This window comes from Ceratotherium simum, chromosome 24 (genome assembly GCF_057802395.1).
Source record: "Ceratotherium simum simum isolate JZ-2026a chromosome 24, ASM5780239v1, whole genome shotgun sequence".
NCBI classification, from domain to species: Eukaryota; Metazoa; Chordata; class Mammalia; order Perissodactyla; family Rhinocerotidae; genus Ceratotherium; species Ceratotherium simum.
Window position 1 is genome coordinate 38,137,214 of NC_141923.1, and position 22,334 is coordinate 38,159,547.

General features: G+C 41.3%; 3 protein-coding genes across 4 annotated transcripts in view; 1 reads left to right on the plus strand and 2 right to left on the minus strand.

Annotated features, from left to right (window-relative positions):
* ZBTB25 (zinc finger and BTB domain containing 25) overlaps positions 1–5,926 on the plus strand; it is a 29,532-nt gene extending 23,606 nt beyond the window's left edge. For both annotated transcript variants that reach the window (XM_087448385.1, XM_087448384.1), the window contains exon 5: positions 1,339–5,926. In XM_087448385.1, the coding sequence (XP_087304511.1) occupies positions 1,339–1,404 (66 nt within the window). In that variant the 3' untranslated portion in view covers positions 1,405–5,926. The remainder of the gene's footprint in view (positions 1–1,338) is intronic.
* Positions 5,927–7,218: 1,292 nt separating this feature from the next.
* On the minus strand, positions 7,219–12,906 carry AKAP5 (A-kinase anchoring protein 5). Its single transcript, XM_014784291.2, has 2 exons — positions 12,819–12,906; positions 7,219–10,276 (listed from the first exon to the last, which is right to left on the minus strand). The coding sequence occupies exon 2, from the start codon at positions 10,026–10,028 to the stop codon at positions 8,739–8,741; it is 1,290 nt and encodes a 429-aa protein (XP_014639777.1). The 5' UTR covers positions 10,029–10,276; positions 12,819–12,906; the 3' UTR covers positions 7,219–8,738.
* Positions 12,907–17,862: 4,956 nt separating this feature from the next.
* The window catches only part of MTHFD1 (methylenetetrahydrofolate dehydrogenase, cyclohydrolase and formyltetrahydrofolate synthetase 1), a 53,245-nt gene continuing 48,773 nt past the window's right edge, over positions 17,863–22,334 (minus strand). Inside the window, exons 25-28 of the mRNA XM_004426235.3 lie at positions 22,188–22,295; positions 21,458–21,610; positions 20,160–20,253; positions 17,863–18,113 (exon numbers count right to left, since the gene is read on the minus strand). Of these exons, the coding sequence (XP_004426292.2) occupies positions 20,164–20,253; positions 21,458–21,610; positions 22,188–22,295 (351 nt within the window). The 3' untranslated portion in view covers positions 17,863–18,113; positions 20,160–20,163. The remainder of the gene's footprint in view (positions 18,114–20,159; positions 20,254–21,457; positions 21,611–22,187; positions 22,296–22,334) is intronic.

Sequence of the window (22,334 nt, forward strand, 5' to 3'; positions counted from 1 at the left end):
TAGCTCAGGGCTGATCTTCCTCACAAAAAAAAAAAGATAAATCCAGGGACATTTGAGTAAACACTGCTTATTTCTTGCCTCTTGTTTCTTTTCTTCACATCCACAACATGTGAGGTTGGCCTGTATATTATTTTCTGGAATTTACTTTCTTTTTCAGCTATGGTTCAACAACTGACTTTCTAAGCTGGTGTTCTCTATTCCTTTCTCCCCTCATCTCCATTCTCTGAGCAAACTGAGGCCTTCTTTATCTTAATAGAGTTCTTTCACCTTTAGCCCCTCTTGCCTTCCAACAGTGAATACAGTCTGCCCTCTTTTTCCCCCCGTCATTACTCCTTGCACCATTATTGTTAATGTTATCCTAGGACTTTGCACCTCATCACCAAATGCTTCCCTTAAATTTATTTTACAGCTGATTAGCCAACTTGAAGAATGGACTCACTTCCTCTAAAATAAATTCTCTTCCAGTGTTTATACAGTGTTGAAACTTTTTTCATTGAAAAACTTGGTGATACTATATCAAAATAATGGAAAGAAAGTATCTTCCCTTAAGCTATTAGAAAACCATAGTGTCCTTTCATGTCAGAAATCGGCAGGGATAGCAGTGTTCTGGGAAGGGTTCTCTGCACAACTGGACTGGTCCCTGTTCTGGGAACTGGGGGAGAGGCTTGTTCAGGAAGGAAGCCTGAGAAGGAGGCCCTCACCAGCTGTAGTTGACACCCCTTGGTGGTCTGTGTTATACTGAATTTCAAGAAGGTCCATGTTAGATTTGTGTGGACCAAACAAGCCTTGGAGGAATGAGATCCTGTGAATTTAGTGCTGCCACATTTTTCTGTAGTAGAAGGCATATAGTCCAAACCATATGTAGGTAAGTGTCTAATTGAAAAAATTTGGGGCCAGCCCCATGGCCTGTCAGTGGCCATGCTGTGGTGGCAGCTCACATACAAAAAGAGGAAGATTGGCAGCAGACATCAGCTCAGGGTGAATCTTCCTCAGGAAAAAAAAAAATTGGTAACTGGCATTTGTAATAAGTGCCTTGTAGGGAGGAAAATCTAAAGAATCTATGGTGGTTCTTTAGAAAAAGGGTATAACATTTGCAAATGTAAGGGGAAAGGTTTTAAAATGCAGACCAAAGATTCCAGCAGAGTGAGTCTCAGAAGTTTTTCACTGGACCAGTTCTCATTTCCCAGCATTGCCCTACTTTCACATATGTGCAAAGTCTGGTGCTGTGAGCTCAGTGGTTACTATCTTCTCTTTCTATCACAGTATTTTAAAGAGTGGGAGGGAAGGTATGTAAAGGGAAGACTCCTTTTTTTATTTTAACCATCTCCTGTTTTGCAGATCTCTCAGACTGGTGGCTACATTCAGAGCCACCACCTGTATGGCCATGCAGATTATGCACAATAAATGCTTGGGGGTGCCACTTGCCAAATGAGAGCTTCTGTGCAAACTGCACAGCTGCATATGACAGCCCTGCCTTCCTTATCTGGTTAAATGTTGGATGTAAGAAGCCCTTATTTTGAATTTCTGCAGCAAGGAGCAGTTTTCACTGATGCATCCAGGAAATTAAACTAAAATACACAGGTGATAAAAAGAACAATGAAATCAGAATAAGGAAATATCAGTACTCCCTAGGTGACACAACTATATGAGTTTGTCAAAATTTGTAGAACTGTGAACTAAAAAGGGTGAATTTTACTGTATGTAAATTATACCTTCACGGAAAAAAAATATTAAAACCACCCAGATAAATATAGAAAAGTCCTAGAGCTTAATGAACCATAATGATTATTATTCAGTACAGGTCAGAAAAAACAGATCAGCCAGACATTAAGGGTATCTAGGAAACCCATAAAAAACTAAAAAGGTTATTCTAAGCAAATTCACTCAAATCAGTGAAATTACTGATAAGGCTGTTTGTGGCATATCTGGATAAAAGATCAGAAAATCAGGTTGACTTCTTTCTCCTGAATTGAGTAGTGACCAGTTTTGGCATTCTGTACGTCTCAGCTTTACACAGAGTACAAGGACAGTTCTAACTTGTTCTGATCAGGAGGATGGACATGTCCAGTGTTGGATGACCTGTTTAAAAAACAGAAGCGATAGTCTAAGTTTTTATGCCACAAATGTCTGTTCCATGTGGAACCTCTGCATTGTCATTTTTTTTTTTTTTTGAGGAAGATCAGCCCTAACATCCATGCCAATCCTCCTCTTTTTGCTGAGGAAGACCAGCCCTGAGCTAACATCTGTTGCTAATCCTCCTTTTTTTTTCCGTTTTTCTTCCCAAAGCCCCCGTAGATAGTTGTATGTCATAGCTGCACATCCTTCTAGTTGCTGTATGTGGGATGCCACCTCAGCGTGGCCAGACAAGCAATGCGTCGGTGCGCGCCCGGGATCCGAACCCGGGCCGCCAGTAGCGGAGCGCTCGCACTTAACCGCTAAGCCATGGGGCCGGCCCCTGCATTGTAATTTATATATGAGGATATCTGATCGGTTCAAGCATGCCCGTCTGCAGCTGCATTAGTTGTGACTGTGCTTGATCACAGATGTGGTCCAGAGACCCACAGACCAGACCTAATAAGGTACAAATGTTGAAGTAGGGATTTGGGAATAAAAGGTTCGAGTACAAGTGTACAAATGATTGCGCCTGCTTTTGTGTCACCTTGTGCTCCCTACCTCCCAGCAGTGCAGAGGTGGGAGGCCTGCATTTGTGGTCACAAGTATAGCTGTGAAAAGTGTATAGGCTCAATCCCTGCCTCTAATTGCACTGTCCTAAAGATCAAGATAAGGCGAAAGTCCTACTTGAGTTTAGCCACAAAGTGAGTGATGGAGAAAGTGCGTCTGTCTTGCTAATGTGTAGAAACTGCTGGACACTGCTGCCAGTGCTATTATGATAGGTTGGAATTTAGGGAAAATTTTCAGTTTGAAAGTTTTCCAGGCTAGGAGCCACTGCACTATCCTCCCCTCACCTAGATTTTCCTGAATTGTTCTTGGTGCCTGTGCCCAGCTTTGCTGAGGATTTTCTGAGGATGTGTAGTGTGTTCATGTACACACACACATACTCACTCTCTTTCCTAAGCTCAGGAACTTAACCCCTAATGATCTCAAGCTTTCAGGGAAAAAAAGAAAAGTAAGTACTCACATAGGGGCTGGGGACTCCAGACTTGACTATTAAAGGTAGGCCTAAAACTGGGTTAGCAGAATTGCCTGTGAGGAAAAGTTTTGCAAAAGGTAGTGTATCTTTCTTTTACATTAGAAAGGTATGATTTAATAAAAAGTCTTAAAAGTCTACATATTGTGAAATATTAAATACCCTAAGTACAGTGTTTGTCTATTACTAAGACATTTTGCATTGGAACAAGGTTTAGTTTTAGGATTTTTAAGGCACTATCAACTTTAAATTGGTCCCGAGATTGGAAAGTACACTCTTTCATAGAGCCCAGTTATTATCATTGAGCTGTGCTTAAGAGAAAACAGGGTTGTCAACATTAGGGGAATAAAATCAGTGTCTTAGTAAACACAGAACTTTCAAAACACCCAGCTTTAGCAGGCACCATCTGAATAATTTAAGCATTTTCACATCAAAATCGTTTAGTTATTTAGAAAATCATAAAGATTATTAACAATTCATAGTTTAATATAATGTAGAAAAGACAACCAGTGAGTATAGCAAGAGATGATGAGAACAAGTGCACTTCTGTCAGATTGATAGATGGCATCAAAATCAGAATTGCCTGTTAGATGGAGAGAGTTCAATGAAATTGAATTCAAGTTCTAGGTGTTTGTGTTTCTCTTTGCTGGAGGTGGCTCTTTAAGCATGTCACTGTGAAGTCTGTCCAACACCCCATCAGCAGATAGAGCTTTCAGTAATGCTAACTCAGTAGTTTCATCAGTGTGATCTTTGTATTTTTAGGAAATGAATGTCATATACCACATTTCTCTTAAAAGATTTGGATAAATAAAATAAACATAAGCCAATACAACATTTATTCTGTGTTAATAGTATATATATTAATTCAGGTTGAAATCTTTTTTTCTACAGAGTATTATTTCTTTAATATTAGCATCTGATCCACAGTAATATAGTACTAATTTTAATGAGAAATACAAAATGGAACTTTTACTTTCATAATAGCTCATGATGCACTTAACATTTTTATAGACAAAGAACTACTATAAATATGTAACATTGTGCAGGCTATTTTTTTGCACCTGTTTACAAATCAGAACGAATATACTGTTTAACTATTAAGAAACTGAATGCTGTCAAACTGCCTCTGTATTTATATGACCACCTTCCCACATCAGACAGAATTTATCCCTTTCTCTTTATTCTCCCCTCTCTGGCACTTATAATGCTGCATTACCTGTGGCTCTCGGCCTTACCCCATCCCAATTTCCGTTGCTGCTGCTCCCTGGGTTGAGTTCTTGGAGGGCAGGGAGGCTGTCCCCTTTATCAAACAGTGTTTGGCATGTGTTATACCCAACACATGTTGAATCAAATTGAATTTAATCAGGACATCTAAGTTTTATGTAGCTTCCGTTAAATTATTTTAACTAAGGATCATTACCAAAAAATTTTGTTCAAAAATGTACCATATATTGAAATTTTGAATTTTTATAAGAAACTTCATGTTGCACAATAAAACATCATAGGAATTTGAACCTAAAGAGCTCTAAACCTTAAATGAGGATTTTTAAAAACACAGAAATGGCAGGCAGAAAACTCAAGCCCTGATATACTGAGTATCAGATGAAATTAGAAAGTAGACTTTACATATTTAAATAAAGAGAATCTTTTCAAACAATGGGATTCTAAAGCCTAACAATTATTTTAAAAATTGTGCTGTAAATCCCCCCAAAATTAATTCTTAACTATAAAAAAATAAGGCAACTTGAAGTGAGAAATTGACAGATGAAGTTAACTAGATTGCATGCAGTGGCCAGATCTGACTGGTGCCTTCTCTTGACCCGTGTCTCTAAAAGCCTCTAGCAGGAAGGCTATTCACACACATTTGTGAAATAACATAATCTCTCAGAAATAAATCAGAGTTTCTAAGACTCCACTAAATAGTAGACCAATTAAGATCGTCACAAACTTCATGCTGTCAAATAGGTTACCTTGAAAGAAGATTATGCAAGGGCCGGCCCTGTGGCTTGGTGGTTAAGTGTGCACGCTGCAATGCTGGTGGCCCGGGTTCGGATCCCAGGTGCGCATCGAGGCACCACTTCTCCGTCCATCCTGAGGCCGAGTCCCACATACAGCAACTAGAAGGATGTGCAGCTATGACATACAACTATCTACTGGGGCTTTGGGGGTAAAAAATAAAAATAAATAAAATCTTTAAAAAAAAAAAAAGAAGATTATGCAGACAGCTTTTCTGAAGAACTCCATTTGTGCCACATGCTTATTATTCTTTGGGGTGGAGGAGGTGGCAGGGAACATAATTTCTGTTTGAAAGTTCTTTTGTTTTCTGCTACCTTTACTTAAATGTTACCGGGTCTATTTTTATATCCTATAAAGTACTTTGAGAAAATGTTAAGTGAATAGTGCTACATAAAATAGAGGAGGATTTTCCTAATTCGCTGGGTTGTAAAGCAAAGTGAATAATACTTGACTCTTAAAAGGGGAAGATAATATGCTGAAATAATTAGAAAGCATCTGATAAACCACCCAGCCTTGTAAAATTCTGAGTTCAAAGAGAAACTGAATCCCAGCTAATTAATAAATGGTCACTAAAAGCAGCATTTATAGCACAGCAAATTTAAATGAAAATTAATTCGGTGTAATTAAATTGCCTTTTAAATGATCATTTAAATATTGTCAAATCGATGTGAATTAAATAAGAACCTTTTTATATTCATTTAATGTCTTGCATATCAGGTCAAAATGTGTAAAATAAATGCCATTATAATAAAAAATATTTTATGAGAGACTTCCAAATCATCTGATTCCTAATTATTTCTATAACAACAAAACAATTTGGATCACCTTAGAATTCCCTGTAGTAGGCTTTGGCCATGCAGCAGATTGAGACCAGTTAATTTCTCAATTCCTTTTTCAAACTGGAATCCTACTTATTTAATTCACCAGATAGTCTCAGTAGAAAAGACTGAGGAGAAAACAACCACTTAAGGATGAATGCAAGTAGAGTACACATCACAAAAATCAATCAGTTATAATACATTCTAACCAAAAATATATCCAACTACAGTGGGAAAAAAAGTAGAAACCTAGGACTAGTTAGATAAAATGTTACTTTCTTAACAAAAAAAAATTCATTACACGTATTTACCTCGTATCTGTTTTTAAAACTCCCAAATAAATTGCCTAAACCTTTCAAAATTTTTTCAATAACTGATAAGTGCTGTACATTTTGCTCATACATGAGAGATTACTAAAAACTTATAATGCAAGTGTATTGGCTTGAGCCATCCTTGCAGTAAATAAAGGCAGGATTCTTCAAAACACTGTAAAATGCACCAACTTTAATCAGGTTTTTAATTAAAATTGTTCACTTTTAGGGGCGGGCCATGTGCCATAGCGGTTAAGTTTGGCACACTCTGCTTCGGCTGCCCAGGTTCATGGGTTCAGATCCTGGGTGCAGACCTACGCCACTGTCAGCCATCCTGAGGCGCTGACCCACATACAAAATAGAGGAAGATTGGCACAGATGTTAGCTCAGGGCTAATCTTCCTCAAGCAAAAAGAGGAAGATTGGCAACAGATGTTAGCTCAGGGCAAATCTTCCTCACCAAAGACAAGAAAATTGTTCACTTTTAAATATGGTATGATATTTGCTGGTAGCTGTCCAAGTCCATTAGCACCACATATAGTGAATTAAAAAGTATTTTTAGGGAGGATGACTTAGCAGTCTTTTTAAAAAAAATGTTTAAAAGTTATACAATTAAAATTTCTTAAATTGATTTCTTGGGTCATGTGTTTTGAAAGATCCACTTTTGATCTTCTAAATTGGAGGAGTTTGATGGGTTCCCCCGCCAAAGTTATAAGCACAAAGGTAGGAAAAGCTGAGGGAATACTTTTGCACTTCAGCAAAGAATCTTGCTGATAATATCCATTATTTGGTTCATTTCCAAAGTCAGATTAGGTTCTTCTGCCAGAGGTCTCAATATGTACTTACAGAAAGAAATAAGATTCTATAGGACAAATTAGCATGTACTTTCTATATGCAATCTATAAATAATGCAAGAAGTCACCAAATCATTTAAAATCATTTAAGGTACATTCTTTTCTCCAAGGATGTACAAAAACTCTTTAACAAATACCTTACACCTCTAGTGAAAGCTCTTCGTGACTTCATCCACTTTCCGAGTCACACTGTCACTCAGTTTACACAGTGGGGGACTACACAGTATGAGTCCTAGCCTGTGAGGTAGGGAGTGTGTTGTAGTAGTGTGGTCATTTCACACGAGAGATTGAAATCGAATTTCTGTTTCAAAAAATATGGCAATCATTGATGAGATCGATGATTTAAATAACTGAATAAAATGCAAATAAGCCCTTCTCGTTATATTAAGTTCATTTTTTGTAAGGGATTAGCTGGATTGAAAATACTGATGAAAAAGTTAATTTTCAATATCCATGTAAAATGTTTTTTACTGGTTTCTCTCAACATACAGGCACAGTGAAAGAATACTAACATTTAAAGTATAACGTGCTTTGGCAATAACTTTTCACTTTCTATACAACCGTGTCCTTGGCTCATTCTATGTCAAGAATGAATAATATTTTCACTAAATTATTATGATTTCCTAGGACTTTTACTGCCAGGCTGGCTTTGAATCCACTTTCCCCTCCTCTTTGAGAGGTTGATGAGTATGGTCTCTACAGAAGTCATCCCGAAAGATGAATCCTGTGTTATCAGTAATATTTATTACTTGGGGAGTTTGCCTTCTCCTCGATGGAAAATAATATTCCATTCTTTTTGTTTTTGTTGTTGCTGTTGTTTTGGTTTTTGTTTCTAAGTTTTCAGCAGATGATCCTTTGCAGAAATGGATTTATACAGATCTGTTTGGGGCAGAAGAAAGATAGAGAGGGAAAATGCACTCCCTCCTTCCACACCTTGGCACTTGGTAATTATTTGCCCGTTTGAAGCAATTTGTGAATGGCTTTTGTAAGGGACATGAGCAAGACTAGAACCACTCATGTTTAATTAAAATGTGCATATTCTGCTGGAATTGGGGAAATGCAATATTTTTTTGAGGTAAGACTACTGCCTAGGAGTCTAACAACTCTAAATCACACATTCACAAAAATAGCTCACCTTATTCACCATTTCAAACAACATAAAAGTGCACTGTGAAAAAAAAGGTTTTTGGAAAACTGAATGCGATGTTAACCTATACAGAGGGTTGAACTATCAAAAGGAAACCAGGCTCTATGACATCAGAGGATATCAAAGAGCTTATGGCATACCGTAAGTGCTCAATAAATACATCTTCCTCCCAGCACCCCAATCTCCACATGCCATTTTAGCAACTCTCTGTGTGTCACCTTGCATTGCAGTCTGTACTGACTTCCCTCCAATCCAGAAGTGACTGCATTTCACTGGTAGGGAGGGTTTTATTACTTGATTAATTCTTTAGCACTTCTGGGCTGGAATTGTGCCTTTGAATTCCACAGATGATAAATCTCTCATTTGTTACTGAATAAGAAATGCCACAAATATGTAAAATAATTCATCATTAAGCTTTTTTTCCTCCCATGATCTGGAAATTAAGTCACTGTAGAAGATTGTTTATTTTATTATCATCAGAGGCCATTTCATTGACCAGCTGTTCTACAGACAACTGGATAGCATTCTTGACAAGAGAAGAAGCTGTTTCTATTAAGAGTGTTTCGTATTGTTCTGAAGTTCTACCTTCAAAACCACTGTCATTAGCAAAAACCCCTACTTGCTCATTTTCAATTGATATTAAGAATTGCTTAGGGACATTTTTAGATTTCTTAACATCAAATTCACTGATTTCAGTGTCTGTAATAATAATAGCAATTGGCTCCATTCTTTTGCTTTCTTCTGGTTTGGGTTTCTCCGCATTGATCTCATTTTCTTTAAAATCTGATTCCTGGCTCAATTCAGTATCTTTTGGCTTACTCTCTTCAGCTACAATCTCTCTACTTTCATGGTCTTTCCAATTTGGTCCACTTTCTAGGATACTGTTTCTGGCTTCTTCCACAATTTGTTGATCTGGGATTGCAGGTGAGGGAGGAACATCAGAAACCACTGGTAGCGGATGTTCTGTTTCTAAAGTTTCAAGTGGGCTTGCCTGCTGGGGTTGAACACTTTGTTTTTCCTCAGTCATTTCCATATCTTTTTCAAGGATTAGAGTTCCTGTTGGAAGAGCAGAAGGCCCCATATCTAACCCAACTTCTACTGAAACCACTGTCTGTGCAGGAGAAATTATGCTGTTGCTCACATTTGATTCACAGACCTCACCAACCTCTTTCTGTGAGACATCGTCACTTACATCCTGGGTGGACCTGGTCTTTGCGGCCTGGTCATCTGATTGGGTCCGAGTTTTTGTATCCAAACTTTCAGCCTCTCCCTGGACTCGAACGCTGCAGTCTGAGTCGTCTATAATTTTGGAATGATTACTTCTTTTCTCCCCTTTTGAGAATTTTATGCAGGGAATCTTACATCTGGATTTTTTCTTTTTCTTAGAAGGATCAGCATCTTCAGCATTGATTTCAGGTTGCACTTTAGCCTCAGAGAGCTTTTGCTGCTTTGAAGAATCTGACTTTTTCCTGCGTGTTACAAGATGTTTGATGGAGGCCCAGGCCCCCGCTGGGGGTTGTGGCTGATCAGAAGCTCCTCCTTCTAGGGGACTCTTCCTTGCCACGTCAGCAGCTTCAGAGCCAGCTTTGGGCTTCACTGCTTTGGCTGCTTTCTTTCTTCTCTTGAAGCAAAGCATTGATGCTTTTTCCTCCTGCCTCTCATCCTGAGGACTAACTTCTGCTGATTTCTTCTCATCCTTGCTTTCTACTTGAATTTCAGAAACTGTTGTCTCCATTTTTACATTACACTCTTTCTTTCTCCAGAAAACTATATTCTTTCTTCCTTAGCAGCCTTTTATGACAAAAAGGTGGGCAAAAATATCATACTGAGCAAAATTTCTTCCAGATGTATGCACTTCTTTCGTCTTACTCCATACAGTTGTTTTAGGAGGTTTCTCCAGAATACAAATGCCTGGTTTCTCTATTGTAATTTCTCCACGAACGCCCTTTACTGGATAGATTTTTGTTTTATTTAAGAATCAACCTGATGAGAGAAAAGAGAATGGTGTTTTATTTCACCATCAGCCCATTGTTTTCTATAGAAACTATTTCAGTTGAATGTATATGATTCTACCAAGCACGTTTCCCATAAAACAACTTACTGAAATGAGTAGAGAATAAAATTGAGGTTTACATTTGCCCTATCAAAAAGATTTCAATGTGAATCTATTTTGCTCTGTTCTCTTTGTTAAAACTTCATTTTGGATTACTCTACAAATCTGATATTATTTTTTCAATTCTTTAGTTGGGCTGTCTCTATAAATTGTTCATGACTCTGAATTGCAAGTTAGCAAACAAAAACCAAAAACAGTGAAGGGAGGGTGATAAGCAAGCTAGTGTAATTTTTATTACATGCAATAACGAATTCTGAAGCTGCAAAGGATCTTAGAGATTATTCAAGTCCAGCCCGATGGAGAAACTGAGCTCCAGAGTGGGCAACTGGCCTGCCGAAAGCCAGTTAGATAAGGTCACAGCCAGAGTTAGAACTGAAGACTCTGACTCTCCAGTGTTCTTCCCATTATACCATAAGGCTTCTGTTCTAAAAACGTATGTTCCGCCAACGAGGTGCTACTTTTCATACATACTCTTGGGAAATTTAACATTACTGTCATTTTCCACCCTTAAATTTACTTGTATAATCTTGACATTTTTCCCCCAAGTACCTGCTGTTCAGACATTCTCCACAATGAGCACAGAGTTGAAGGTCAGTCAGAGTGAATGATAATAATAGCTGACATTTATTGAGCAACTCCTGTGTATTAGGAAGCGCTGAGCACTTTTACATACATCTCTAGTCCTCCCCACAACATTCCAAAGTAAGTAAGTGGTGGTATCACCATCAACAGATGAAGACACTGGGGCTTGAGAGGTTAAGCAATGTGCCTGAGATTACACAGCTAGTAGGTAACAGAGCTCAGATTCAACCCAAGATTGCCTGTTTCTGAAGCCTGTGCTCTGAAACTGGGCTTTAAGAGTTTCGTCAGAAAAATGAATTGCTTGGCGATGCTAATCTGCACTAGATTCACTAGTCAAAAATTTATAAAATTGTTTAACAGCCATTTAACCATAACACAAGCCCATCAACTCATAATTAAACCAAGATTAGACTGAATTCTTGCTATTTGAAAATCGAGCTTTTGAAATTCTTTATATTTTATTTTCTTGGTTCTGGAAGTAATTTGAAAGCCAAATATACATTAATAGGCTATGCAATTGGCAAACTGATTAGTTATATATAAATATACAGGTATATTTTAAAATTAATCCACAGAATGGTATGACGGTACCAATGAACAGAGATATGAGGTGATCATCTACCAAAATTCCTAAGAATTTTAGTTGACGGATGTCCTAAAATAAGCAAAGAGACTCTTTCCTTGTACTGTTTTTATGTAAATCCTTCATTGTTGAAGGTTTATTTCAGTAGCTCTTGATTCTATGAACCACAGAAGGAACTGGAACTCTGAAAATCAGTTTATGATCTAAGTAAATATACCCTTAGGTTGGCTGCTACATACTCCATGCCTCTAACAGAAAGACAAAGTCATCCTAGAACAAGAATGGAGCTAAAATGCGAACATTTTACTGTGTCCCTCCTCATATGATGCTTCCGTAAGCACCAGAACCACAGCTGGTTATAGCTCTCTTTGTCTTCTCACCTCTCTTGAGTTCTCAGTGCCTAAGAGTTTTTATTAACCAGAGGATGTAATTAGATCACGTTTAGGAACGTATCATTTGAAACTAACCTGGATTGCCCAAAGACAATAACTGTTTGTGAAGCTCACTTGAATGTCTACCACACTGTAGAAATAAAACAAATATTCAAACAAAAACCTAACTGAAATGGGAAAAATGCAGCCTGTAGACAATAAAACTTTGCAGAATGTTAGACTGCAAACGATTCGTCTTTAACCTGCAGGGATAGTTTTATCGCCTCAGTAATCTTAAACTCCCTGTTATCATTTCCTGAGAGAATCATAAGTCCAATGCCACAGAAAATGCCCCTTCCCTTTTTCCTTGAGCAGAGAAGCACAGAGGCAAAGCGCAACCCAGCGAATCTCTCCCAGAGCCAGATGTGGACGAAGCTTCCTCCTGGAGGAAGGCGTCTCTCCTGGCTCGGTGCGCCTCGTGGCAGGAGCCAGCGCGCAGCATAAAGTACTCAAAACGGAAAGTGCCAGGGGCGTGGAGCAGATAACCCAGCTTCAATCTATCTGCACAATTATAATGGCCAGGAACCCAAAATCACATTTCCCCCAAAAAAGGGTAAAGAAGGAAAAAGGCTACCGGCAACCCATGCTTCTAGGACGGGCTGTAACCCGAAGAGGGTAGGTGGGCAGAGCTGAGCAGGGTCGCGCTGGCTGAGATGCCTGGACTGACGGCCTTCCCGGTTCTTACCTCGGCCATCTCGGGGGGCCCGGGTTCCCAGTGTCCAGCGGATCTCCCGCCCTCTCCACCGCCCAGGCGGTCAGCGGACCGGACAGTGGCCCGCACCCTCTTCTCCCGCAATCTCCTCGCCCTCCACTTACCGAGGGCGCCGGGGTCCCTTTCCGACCCCGCTGCCGAGGTCGGGGGGGCGCTCGCGGGGCCAGGCGCCCAGGGAGCCGGGAAGTCACGGTCGCAGCCGGAGCAAGGAGCCCTCTGCAGAGGGACCGCAGCCCCGCGGCGCCCCCTCCCCAGAGCGCGGGGACCGACAGGCGGCGGCACCAATGCGCGCGGAGCGGGCGGGCGCGGGGCGGGGCCAGGCCGGGGGCGGGGGGGGGGCGCAGAGGGATTGGAGGCCACCTGCCAGCCGCGTGCCCAGCCGCGCGGGAGCAGACCTTTGCGCCCCTAGCCTGGGCGCGAATCCTGCGGCGTGACCTCATCCGGGCCAGGGCAGGGGACCACCGAGAGAGAGCCGGCAGATGGGGAGGCGACCAGGGTAGTTAGCCTCGCATTTTCTGAGACGCAAAGTAGCACTGCCGTTATAACCCCCCCGCCCCCGAATATTTAAAGACACAGCAGATAGCACATTTTAAAAGTAGGATTCAAAACCATGCAGAGTGAAGTCTCGTTTATTTGGAGAGAAAATTAAATATATGAATTGAAACAGAAAAAAACAGAACTTTCCCAGGTGTGCGTTTGGGTGTAATGAGGTTACCATGGTTCATTGCCAAACAGGCTCTCAGAGGCCCGAGACTCAGACCCTTGTCTCCCTAGTCTAGAGGGCAGGTAGCGATGATGCGACCTGTGTGCGGGCCAGGTCAGAAGGGCACAGGAACCCAGCCCCACCCATCTTTTATACCTTATATATTTCCAAAAATAAGTTAAGGCAGCTTACGAGTTACCCGTGTTTCCCTTCAGGATATTCCTAGATGCCTACTTAACCTTGTCCCTCTCAATTGAGCGAGGGTCGCCAACAGGAGATGGCTTTACTCAAAGGCCACGCGTGACATCTCCTCTCCTGCCTGACTGGTTAGGTTGTATATTTTCATGCATTTTCTTTTTTTTTTTTTTTTTTTTTAAAGATTTTATTTATTTATTTTTCCCCCCAAAGCCCCAGTAGATAGTTGTGTGTCATAGCTGCACATCCTTCTAGTTGCTGTATGTGGGACGCGGCCTCAGCATGGCCGGAGAAGCAGCGCGTCGGTGCACGCCTGGGATCCGAACCCGGGCCGCCAGCAGTGGAGCGCGCTCACTCAACCACCAAGCCACGGGGCAGGCCCCTTCATGCATTTTCTGAGTCTTGATCTAAACAACTTGCTGGCCATAGTGGAAAGCATCACAAGCATTTATCTGTGCACATAAAGCATTACTGTATCCCCCAGGAAAGGTGCTGCTGTGATTGCTTAGGGTGACTGTCCTTGGGTCTCCCATTACTACCTACAAGGGCATTCCTTGGAGCTGCAGCTGTGAGGCCCTGCAAGATGCACAGTTCTTGGCCCCCCTCTGGCCTCTCCCAGGCACACCACCCAGATGAAGGTGGAGGGAAGGACTACTGAAAAGCAGCTCTACTTCTCTCCTTTCTTCCACAGGATCATGGTCTTTGGGAGCGTAAATCTTGGTTATCCATTTTTGGATGTTTTTCCAGGAATATATTTTACCTTTCTAAGATTCTATAGCTTCCACTGAGACTTATTAAGGAAAGAACTATTAGGACACAATAGCAAAGCTGAATCTAAGTCGTCTGGATCTTAAATTTACCGATAAAATTTAGAGACCAGAGCTGTAAAACAGGAAAATCTATAAGCATTTAGTCTAGTTGTATTAAGAATTCAATTTATCTTTGTTCATTCAGCAAACCCCAGTCTGTGAAAAGCTAACCCTGCTTACTGCCAGTTTCGAACTTCAAACAAGCCAAAAGAAATCCAGGCACTCATAAGCAATTGAGATGCTATTACTTATTGAGATCCAAGTTTTCTCAAATCTAGTGCATCTGGGAGTTTGCAACAATTTCAGGCAAAAATAAGATGAGCTTATCTAGATGAAGACATGGTAGAAAGCTGTCTTATTAGGAAGTAGTTGGAAATAAAACAAGGGACAGGTTAAAACAATAAAGTAGATCTCATTTCACTTGATTTTCTTAAAGACAAAAAAAAAAATAGTGAAAGGGAACTGAAGGGTGGTTTGGGGTAAGAGGTGAATTGCTTTTGTATCTGAAAAGCACATTTCTTTAAGGTATGTCACAAACAACTCATCCCTAGCCTCTACCACACACACACACTCACAAATTATACTGCTATAAATAAAATACTGCACTGTGGTTTTTCTTTAGGATATGACCAGAACCCGATGCCATATCTGAGTTTTAAAAAAATGTATCCAGTACCTCATGCATGAAGGAAACGTCATTCCTGATCTCACTTAAGTGACAGACTGTTTAAGCTATTACCCATATCATTGTCTGTACATCACTAGTAGCTTTTCATTATATAATGAGAAAGAGGCTATAAATATGTCTCCAATCTGATGAGAAATTATCCTAACTACAGCTTATCTTGTTAACATCACCAGATACCAATAAAATAGTTTGCATATTTATCCTAACTCGTATTTATCTGCTCTCTATTGATCATATCATTTCTCCCATGCTGGTCCCTATCCACCCATGCCTGCGCCTGTAGCTACCAAAAATGGTTCATAACTCCTTTCTAATGTTTCTTACATTTTAGAGACCTTCTAGGAATAAGCCCTCCATCTCCCTGGTTCCTCCATCCCCTTTCCCTGGTACACCATTAAATGAACCTGTGGCCCCAGTTCTCTGGTGGTTTGATCAGTTCCTGGGCACCATCAGGGTTGCACTAGCCAACAAAAACTCAACATAATTCTGTTGGAATCTGCTTTACTTGACAGCACATAAATGCTGTCTCTTTTGAACTGATTGTATATACATCTTCAGTGCATGGCAACAGCCTCTGAGGTGCAGATCAGAGAAGGTGCAAATCTTATTATCAGTAATATTACAAGTATGGGGAGGGAAGGCATTAGCAGCCCAGACAAGGGAAAGAAGGGGGACAGGGAGACCACTGACCTGGAAGGACTCCTAGCCCCAAGGTAAAGGCACTGGACTTCCTCTGGCAACACATCCTAATATGTACCCCAAGCACTAATGCTTCTGTAGGTCTTAGGTTGGGTCTTCAGTCAGCCTGCAGTTACTTTTTGTTTTTGATGCCTTCTCTTTATCACACCTCTTCTTGATCACAGATTGAAGAATCATTCCACAAAACCCATGCCGTCAATAATTGCTCAGCAGCCTTCCTCACCTTTTCACTTCTTCCCCCCTTTATCATCCCTTCCTTCCGAAGGGATGTGAAATGGGCACAGCTTTCCTCCTGTCACAAATGGACGTCCATTTCTGTACAGCTGGCAGGGGCTGCCTTCTAGGACAGACTCTGAAAGGCAGAATGTGGTGACAAGCAGAGGCTCTGGAGACAGATGACCTAACAAGTTCATCTGGCAGGCGCTGGCAGTGCGATTTTGAAGTCTGCCTATCTGTAAAATGGGAATACAAACCTAATTTACAGATTTGTTCTATTATAATTTATCTCTACTCAGTTCCAACCAAAAGTCAGCTCCCATTTTGAAGCTAGAGGTCACTCTTTGGGCAATTCCATAGCTAGGAATTTATCCTGTAGATGCTTCCATATAAGTTACAGATACATATGACATGGAATATTCACTGCTCCATCATATGTAATGGCAAAAACCATGAAGCAATGGTAAGTGTCCATCAACAGAGGACTGTTTAGATACTACACAGCCGTAAGAAACAAGACGTATCTCAAACTGCTGATGTGGTGAGATCTCCAATATATATCGCCAAGTGGAAAAAGCAAGTTGTACCATTTGAATTTTTACTGAAGGCATATTTTACTTCCACTTAGGAAAATTCTTGCATTACTGACTGGTCCATTAATTCCAAGCAATACCTGGTAAAAACAATTTGGATTATTTATTGTAATAGGGCTTTGTTTACAGCCTTTGGCTTATAAACCTCTACTCACCCTCTCCCACCAATTGTATTCACTATTTCTATCAATATTAGGAATTTAAACCATGTGGGGACATGAGGAAGCCTAAATCCTTTAAGATGATCTTTAAGTCACCATGTCTGACTATAGACTGCTTTCTTCCCTTGTTACAAACTGAATTCCCCGCCAGTCCCATTCCAGGTGAGGTTCTATAGGACATTTAAAAAGAACATCAGAACAGTGAACTCTGCAGACAGGGCCCGAATGATGCTCTGGCATGGGAACTGACATCACTGAGGGTGTACACTGCCTGGCATGGTACAAAGCATGGTCGAGCTGGGGCTCTGCACTCAGGACCCCTTTGCCACATGCCCCCAAAAGCACGGCCAGCATTTCTTTGCACTGCAAAACTGACTGTATTACAATACTGATGTGAACCTGGGTGGTTAAAAATAATAAACCAAGGACACCAGGAAAAACACTACTCTGCCAATGCCAGCAGTGTTTATCACTGCCACCAAGGGGATGCAAGATCTTCTGGAAGGATCCAGTGCAGGAAGAAGAGTGGAAACAGGGAGGAAAAAGTGGGAGAAGAAGAACAGAGATAGAAGATAAGAAGAGAAAGGAAAACATTCTGTAGGGAGGGACAGAGCCCACATACATGGTATAAGAAGCTCAGTAAATATTTGCTGAACCAACAGAGCAGAGAAGGCTAACCTACTGTTACTGCTATATGACCATCCTTCCTGAGGATGTTACAGAGAAATGGCGCTAAAGCTGTGACAGAAATGGGAATTCCAAGGAGGTTCAGGACAAAGACCTGTATAAGCAATACTTTCACAGGGTAAAAAAAAGGAAAAATATAGGAAAGTATATGATAAAAAGGCCGATCCTCCATACCCTACTTGCCCCTAACCCACTCAGGAGGTCTCCTGATTATGTGTCCTCCCAGAAAGACGAAGCAGGCATCCTTCTCCCCTTAAATACCACAGTATCATAAAGTACATATTGCAACTCGTTCTTCAGTCCCAGGGGTCTGCCCAGCAAATGGGCTCACACAGGATGGCAGAGATACTGCAGAGCAGTCTGTTCATGCTACAATTTATATTTAAACAACAAGACAGCAAAATTATTTCCTTTTATTCTATGGAACTTCAGTAAAGTAAATAGACATGTGCATGATTTGTGCTAATTCATACATGATAATGGGAATTAAGACCAAAGAAAGGCTTCTGGGGAAACTCCCACTATTTATTTCAGAAGATCTTCGAGGCAGGGGCTGACTTCTCTCGACTTCCCCACACTTCTCAACTGACAGTGGGCCTGAATAGACACAGACCAAACTTTCAAAGTAGCTTCTTGAAGATGGACAATCTGGAAGGAAAAAGAAACGAGAAATAAATGTTTTCTCTAAATGCTGAAATGTTTCCTCTTCCTTTCCACATGGCACCACTACCCTCTCAAACTGTCAACGTTGTTAACATTTATATCCTTTCCCACAACCAGCTCTTCTAGGGTCTGTCCATAGACTTGAAAACAATGCACACATTTGCATATGGCTCTGTGAATACCATTCAAGGCCAGACCATTTCCACTGTCACATACGCCCTCCTAAAGCAGTGTTCCCCCACCATCAAGCGCACAGCCTCTCTCCTACAATGTAGGCAACCAGCCTCACAGTTGCTTACATGGTGACTACAGTTTGCTTCCACCTGGACCTTTCCTTTCTGAAACAATGTGAGAGCTTTTGTTTTACTTTATTACCTTTTGACACCCTTGTCTTTTCTAGCTCTGTCTAGTCTTTCTCAGTTCCTGCCTCATGCTATTCCACGGTGGATGTGTAACTCTAGGTCACTTGCAGGTGTCAGGACTCCCCTTGATTACTGTCCAGATCAAGATTTGGTTTCCTGAAAATCACGTCTTCCTTTTTATTGGTTTATTCCTCATTTTGCTGGAGTACATTGCTAAACAGGAAGAGACATGGTGGTGGCAAACCTGTACACATCTGAAAATAGCTGGATAGATGTAAATACAGGTGGAAAGTCATCTTTCCCTGTGAACTTGGAGGGAATTCCTCCATTGTCTAAAAGCCTCTTATTGCTGATAAGAAGAAAGGTGTTCAGTCTAATTCTCATTTTTCTGTAGGTAAGCCATTTTTTCTTCTCTGGAAAAGGATTTTTAGGATTTTTATCTTTGATATTTTTGAAATTTCAACTAGATGTGTTTAGAGATGGCTCATTCACTGTGATGAATACCTGGGGGCCTTTTACCTAAGACCCCAAGAACTCTGGGACTGGTCCTGTTCCTTCTCTTTTCTACATTCTGGGATCTTTACTCAACTCTTGACTGCTAATTGTCTATTCAGAGTACAGTAGTCCCCCCCTTATCCACAGTTCCACTTGTTGCGGTTTCAGTTACCCACAGTCAACTGCGGTCTGAAAATATTAAAAGGAAAATTCCAGAAATAAACAATTCAGAAGTTTTAAATTGCACACTGTTCTGAGTAGCGTGATGAAATCTTGCACCGTCCTGCTCTGTCCCACTCAGGATGTGAATCATCCCTTCGTCCAGTGTATCCACACTGTATACACTTCCCACCTATTAGTCACTTAGTAGCCATCTCAGTTATCAGATACACTGTCACAGTATCGCAGTGCTTCTGTTCAAGTAATCCTCATTTTACCTAATAACGGTCCCAAAGCACAAGAGTAGTGATGCTGGCAATTCAGATATGCCAAAGAGAAGACATAAAGTGCTTCCTTTAAGTAAAAAGGTGCAAGTTCTCAACTTAATCAGGAAAGAAAAAAAATCATATACTGAGGTTGCTAAGATCTACAGTAACTTTTATTACAGTATATTCTTACAATTGTTCTATTTTATTTTTAGTTGTTGTTGTTCATCTCTTACTGTGCCTAATTTATAAATTAAACTTTATTATAGGTAGGTATGTATAGAAAAAACATAGTATATATAGGGTTTGGTACTATCCGTGGTGTCAGGCATCCGCTGGGGGGCCTTGGAACATATCCCCTGTGATAAGCGGGGACTACGGTATACAGACCTTCAGCTGCTCCTGCCCCTCAATGTGCCATTGACTCAGAATGCAGAGCCTCCTGGGGCTCCAGCAGAGGAGGTCTAACCTCCGCGCAGTCCTTCCATAGTTCACTAGACGGTAGCTTTCTCCCCTACACTGCCAACCTGTGACAAGTTGTGCTCTTCTTCCAAAAATGTGTTGAAATATAAATATTTCATTCATTGGTTACTGCCAACTCTCAGACTGCCCCCTCTCCCCTCAGTGATGTCTGGAAAGAAATGTTTTGAAAGCATTAGAATTTGCATTTTCATAGCTTTAGTTGGAGTCTGATAATTTATAAATATGCTGCATAAGGAAAAAGGCGAAAATCACCAGCGACAACTTACCTGTTTAGAACAACCCATTCACCTGCTCAGTTTCAGGGTCCAAATCAATATCATAGAAACAGGGCCGGGTAGGGAGTCCAGGCATCGTGCTCATCTAGGAGATATGAAATAGCACTAAAAATAAACTGAAAGTGATCTTTTTTTCCACCTTCCCCTCAGATAGAAAGCCCAAAGCATAAGATAGAATATTACTCTGTAGTTGTCAATAAAGTGGCACTCTTCTTGTTATACATTAAAAATCAAGGGGCCGGCCCTGTGGCATAGCGGTTAAGTGTGCTCGCTCCGCTGCTGGCGACCTGGGTTCGGATCCCGGGTGCGCACTGACGCACCGCTTGTCCAGCCATGCTGAGGCGGCGTCCCACATAAAGTGGAGGAAGATGTTAGCTCAGGGCCAGTCTTCCTCAGCAAAACGAGGAGGACTGGCAGATGTTAGCTCAGGACTGATCACACACACAGACACACACACACACACAGACACACACACACACACACACACCCCAGCACCTTCTTACTGTACTGAAATAACCTAACTCCAAAAGCATATCTACGGGTTTCTTTTCCACTGTGTATTGGCTTAGTTTAATATTTCACTCCTGGATTGCAGGTAAGTACAATCTGCAGGAGTAGGATAGTGGGCAGATCTCAGGGGGAACCTGGGCACAGGATCAATGTTAACTCTGGGACAAAGTCCGTCCAAACTGTGATTACATCTGTAAGCATTGGTCTACCTCCCTATTGGCAATTTCTCTCCTTTAATACGACAAGAAAGCACCTGATAATTAATTCATCTTGAGGTGTAAATAAGCAACCTCACCTTTCACATCTATAGGGTTCATTTGCATTTTAAGTGGGAAGTTCTTTACTCATAAACAACGAATTCTCTGAATTTCAGGCATAAGCTCTAGGCCTGTCAAGAAGAGGAGAGAGGCACAGAGCCTCTGTCCCGACCTCAGAAGGGCTGCTGGGAGGACCAATAATCTGAACGGCACCCAATAAATGTCAGTTGTGGTTATATACAAGCACTAACACAGCCTACCAATCAGGCCCGTCCTGGATCCAGTCAAGGTCATACTGCCCCTGGGAAACAGAATTGTTATTCAGGACACACAGTCATGGCATCATCCTTGAACTGACACCAAGATGGTCCACAGCAAGACGATTATTCATCCAGGCCAGACTCCAGCCTTCTCCTCAGCAATGAACTCTGCTCATCTGGCATCTGCTGATGGCTTCAGTAATCAGTTTAGGACGAGAAGCAGAGGAACAAGCGCCCTTCTTTGTCTGCTGCACACACTTACCGTTCCTACCAGGGGGTACAGAAAACCAGCCCCGACGCTGGTGCGGATGTCTCGAATGGGCAGGACAAAGCCTGTAGGCACGCCTTTTTGCTCTGGATCGTGAGACAAGGACAAGTGTGTTTTGGCCATGCAGATGGGCAGATTCCCAAAGCCCTGGGGAAAGAAGGGAGCAGAAGTAGGACAAATGAAAAGCTGGCAACACCACAAAGAACATCTGGACTTTGTGATGATATGGATTCTGCTATTTGAAACATCTAACTCCCTTTATATCCATCTCTACCTCACTGCCCTCCAGCTTAGTTATTATAGATCAAAAATAATAATAATCATCTCTGTTGGGTGAGGAAGGTAAGTACTCACAACCATATTCCACAGTGAATGTTTTACTTTCATCTATATAAGCAATTAAAAATGACAGTTTGGAGCAGATGTGAGAATATGACTGAAGGCAGGCTCTCAATATTTTGGTAAGACACTCGTATTTCCTCATGGCTGTTCCTCCCATCATATACCACCCATGGGTGGATAAAGAACTTGGGACTAGACTACCTCATCCAAACTCAGTTTTTCAGAGGAGAAAAGGCTGCCGCCCAGAAATGTGAAGCAGTGGGTGCTTGGGGGGCTGGGAGAACTCAGGGGTTCCGACTCCAGGGGTTCCTACCAGGGGGTACAGAAAACCAGCCCCGATGCTGGCGCGGGGGTGAAAAAACAAACCAACCCAGCATCTAACCTGCTTTGTGTAGACTTCCACTTTGTGCTGAGCTTCGGGGAGCAATTCAATGTCGTCAGCCCCATAGATCTTCTGCGCAATGATCCTGATTTTATCCTCAACTGGGAGCTAATAGGGGAGAGAGGGGAGATCATGACTGGACACAGA

Bases quoted from the DNA above. Each gene is read 5' to 3' on its own strand.
- AKAP5 (XM_014784291.2), bottom strand. From the start codon at position 10,028: ATGGAGACAACAGTTTCTGAAATTCAAGTAGAAAGCAAGGATGAGAAG.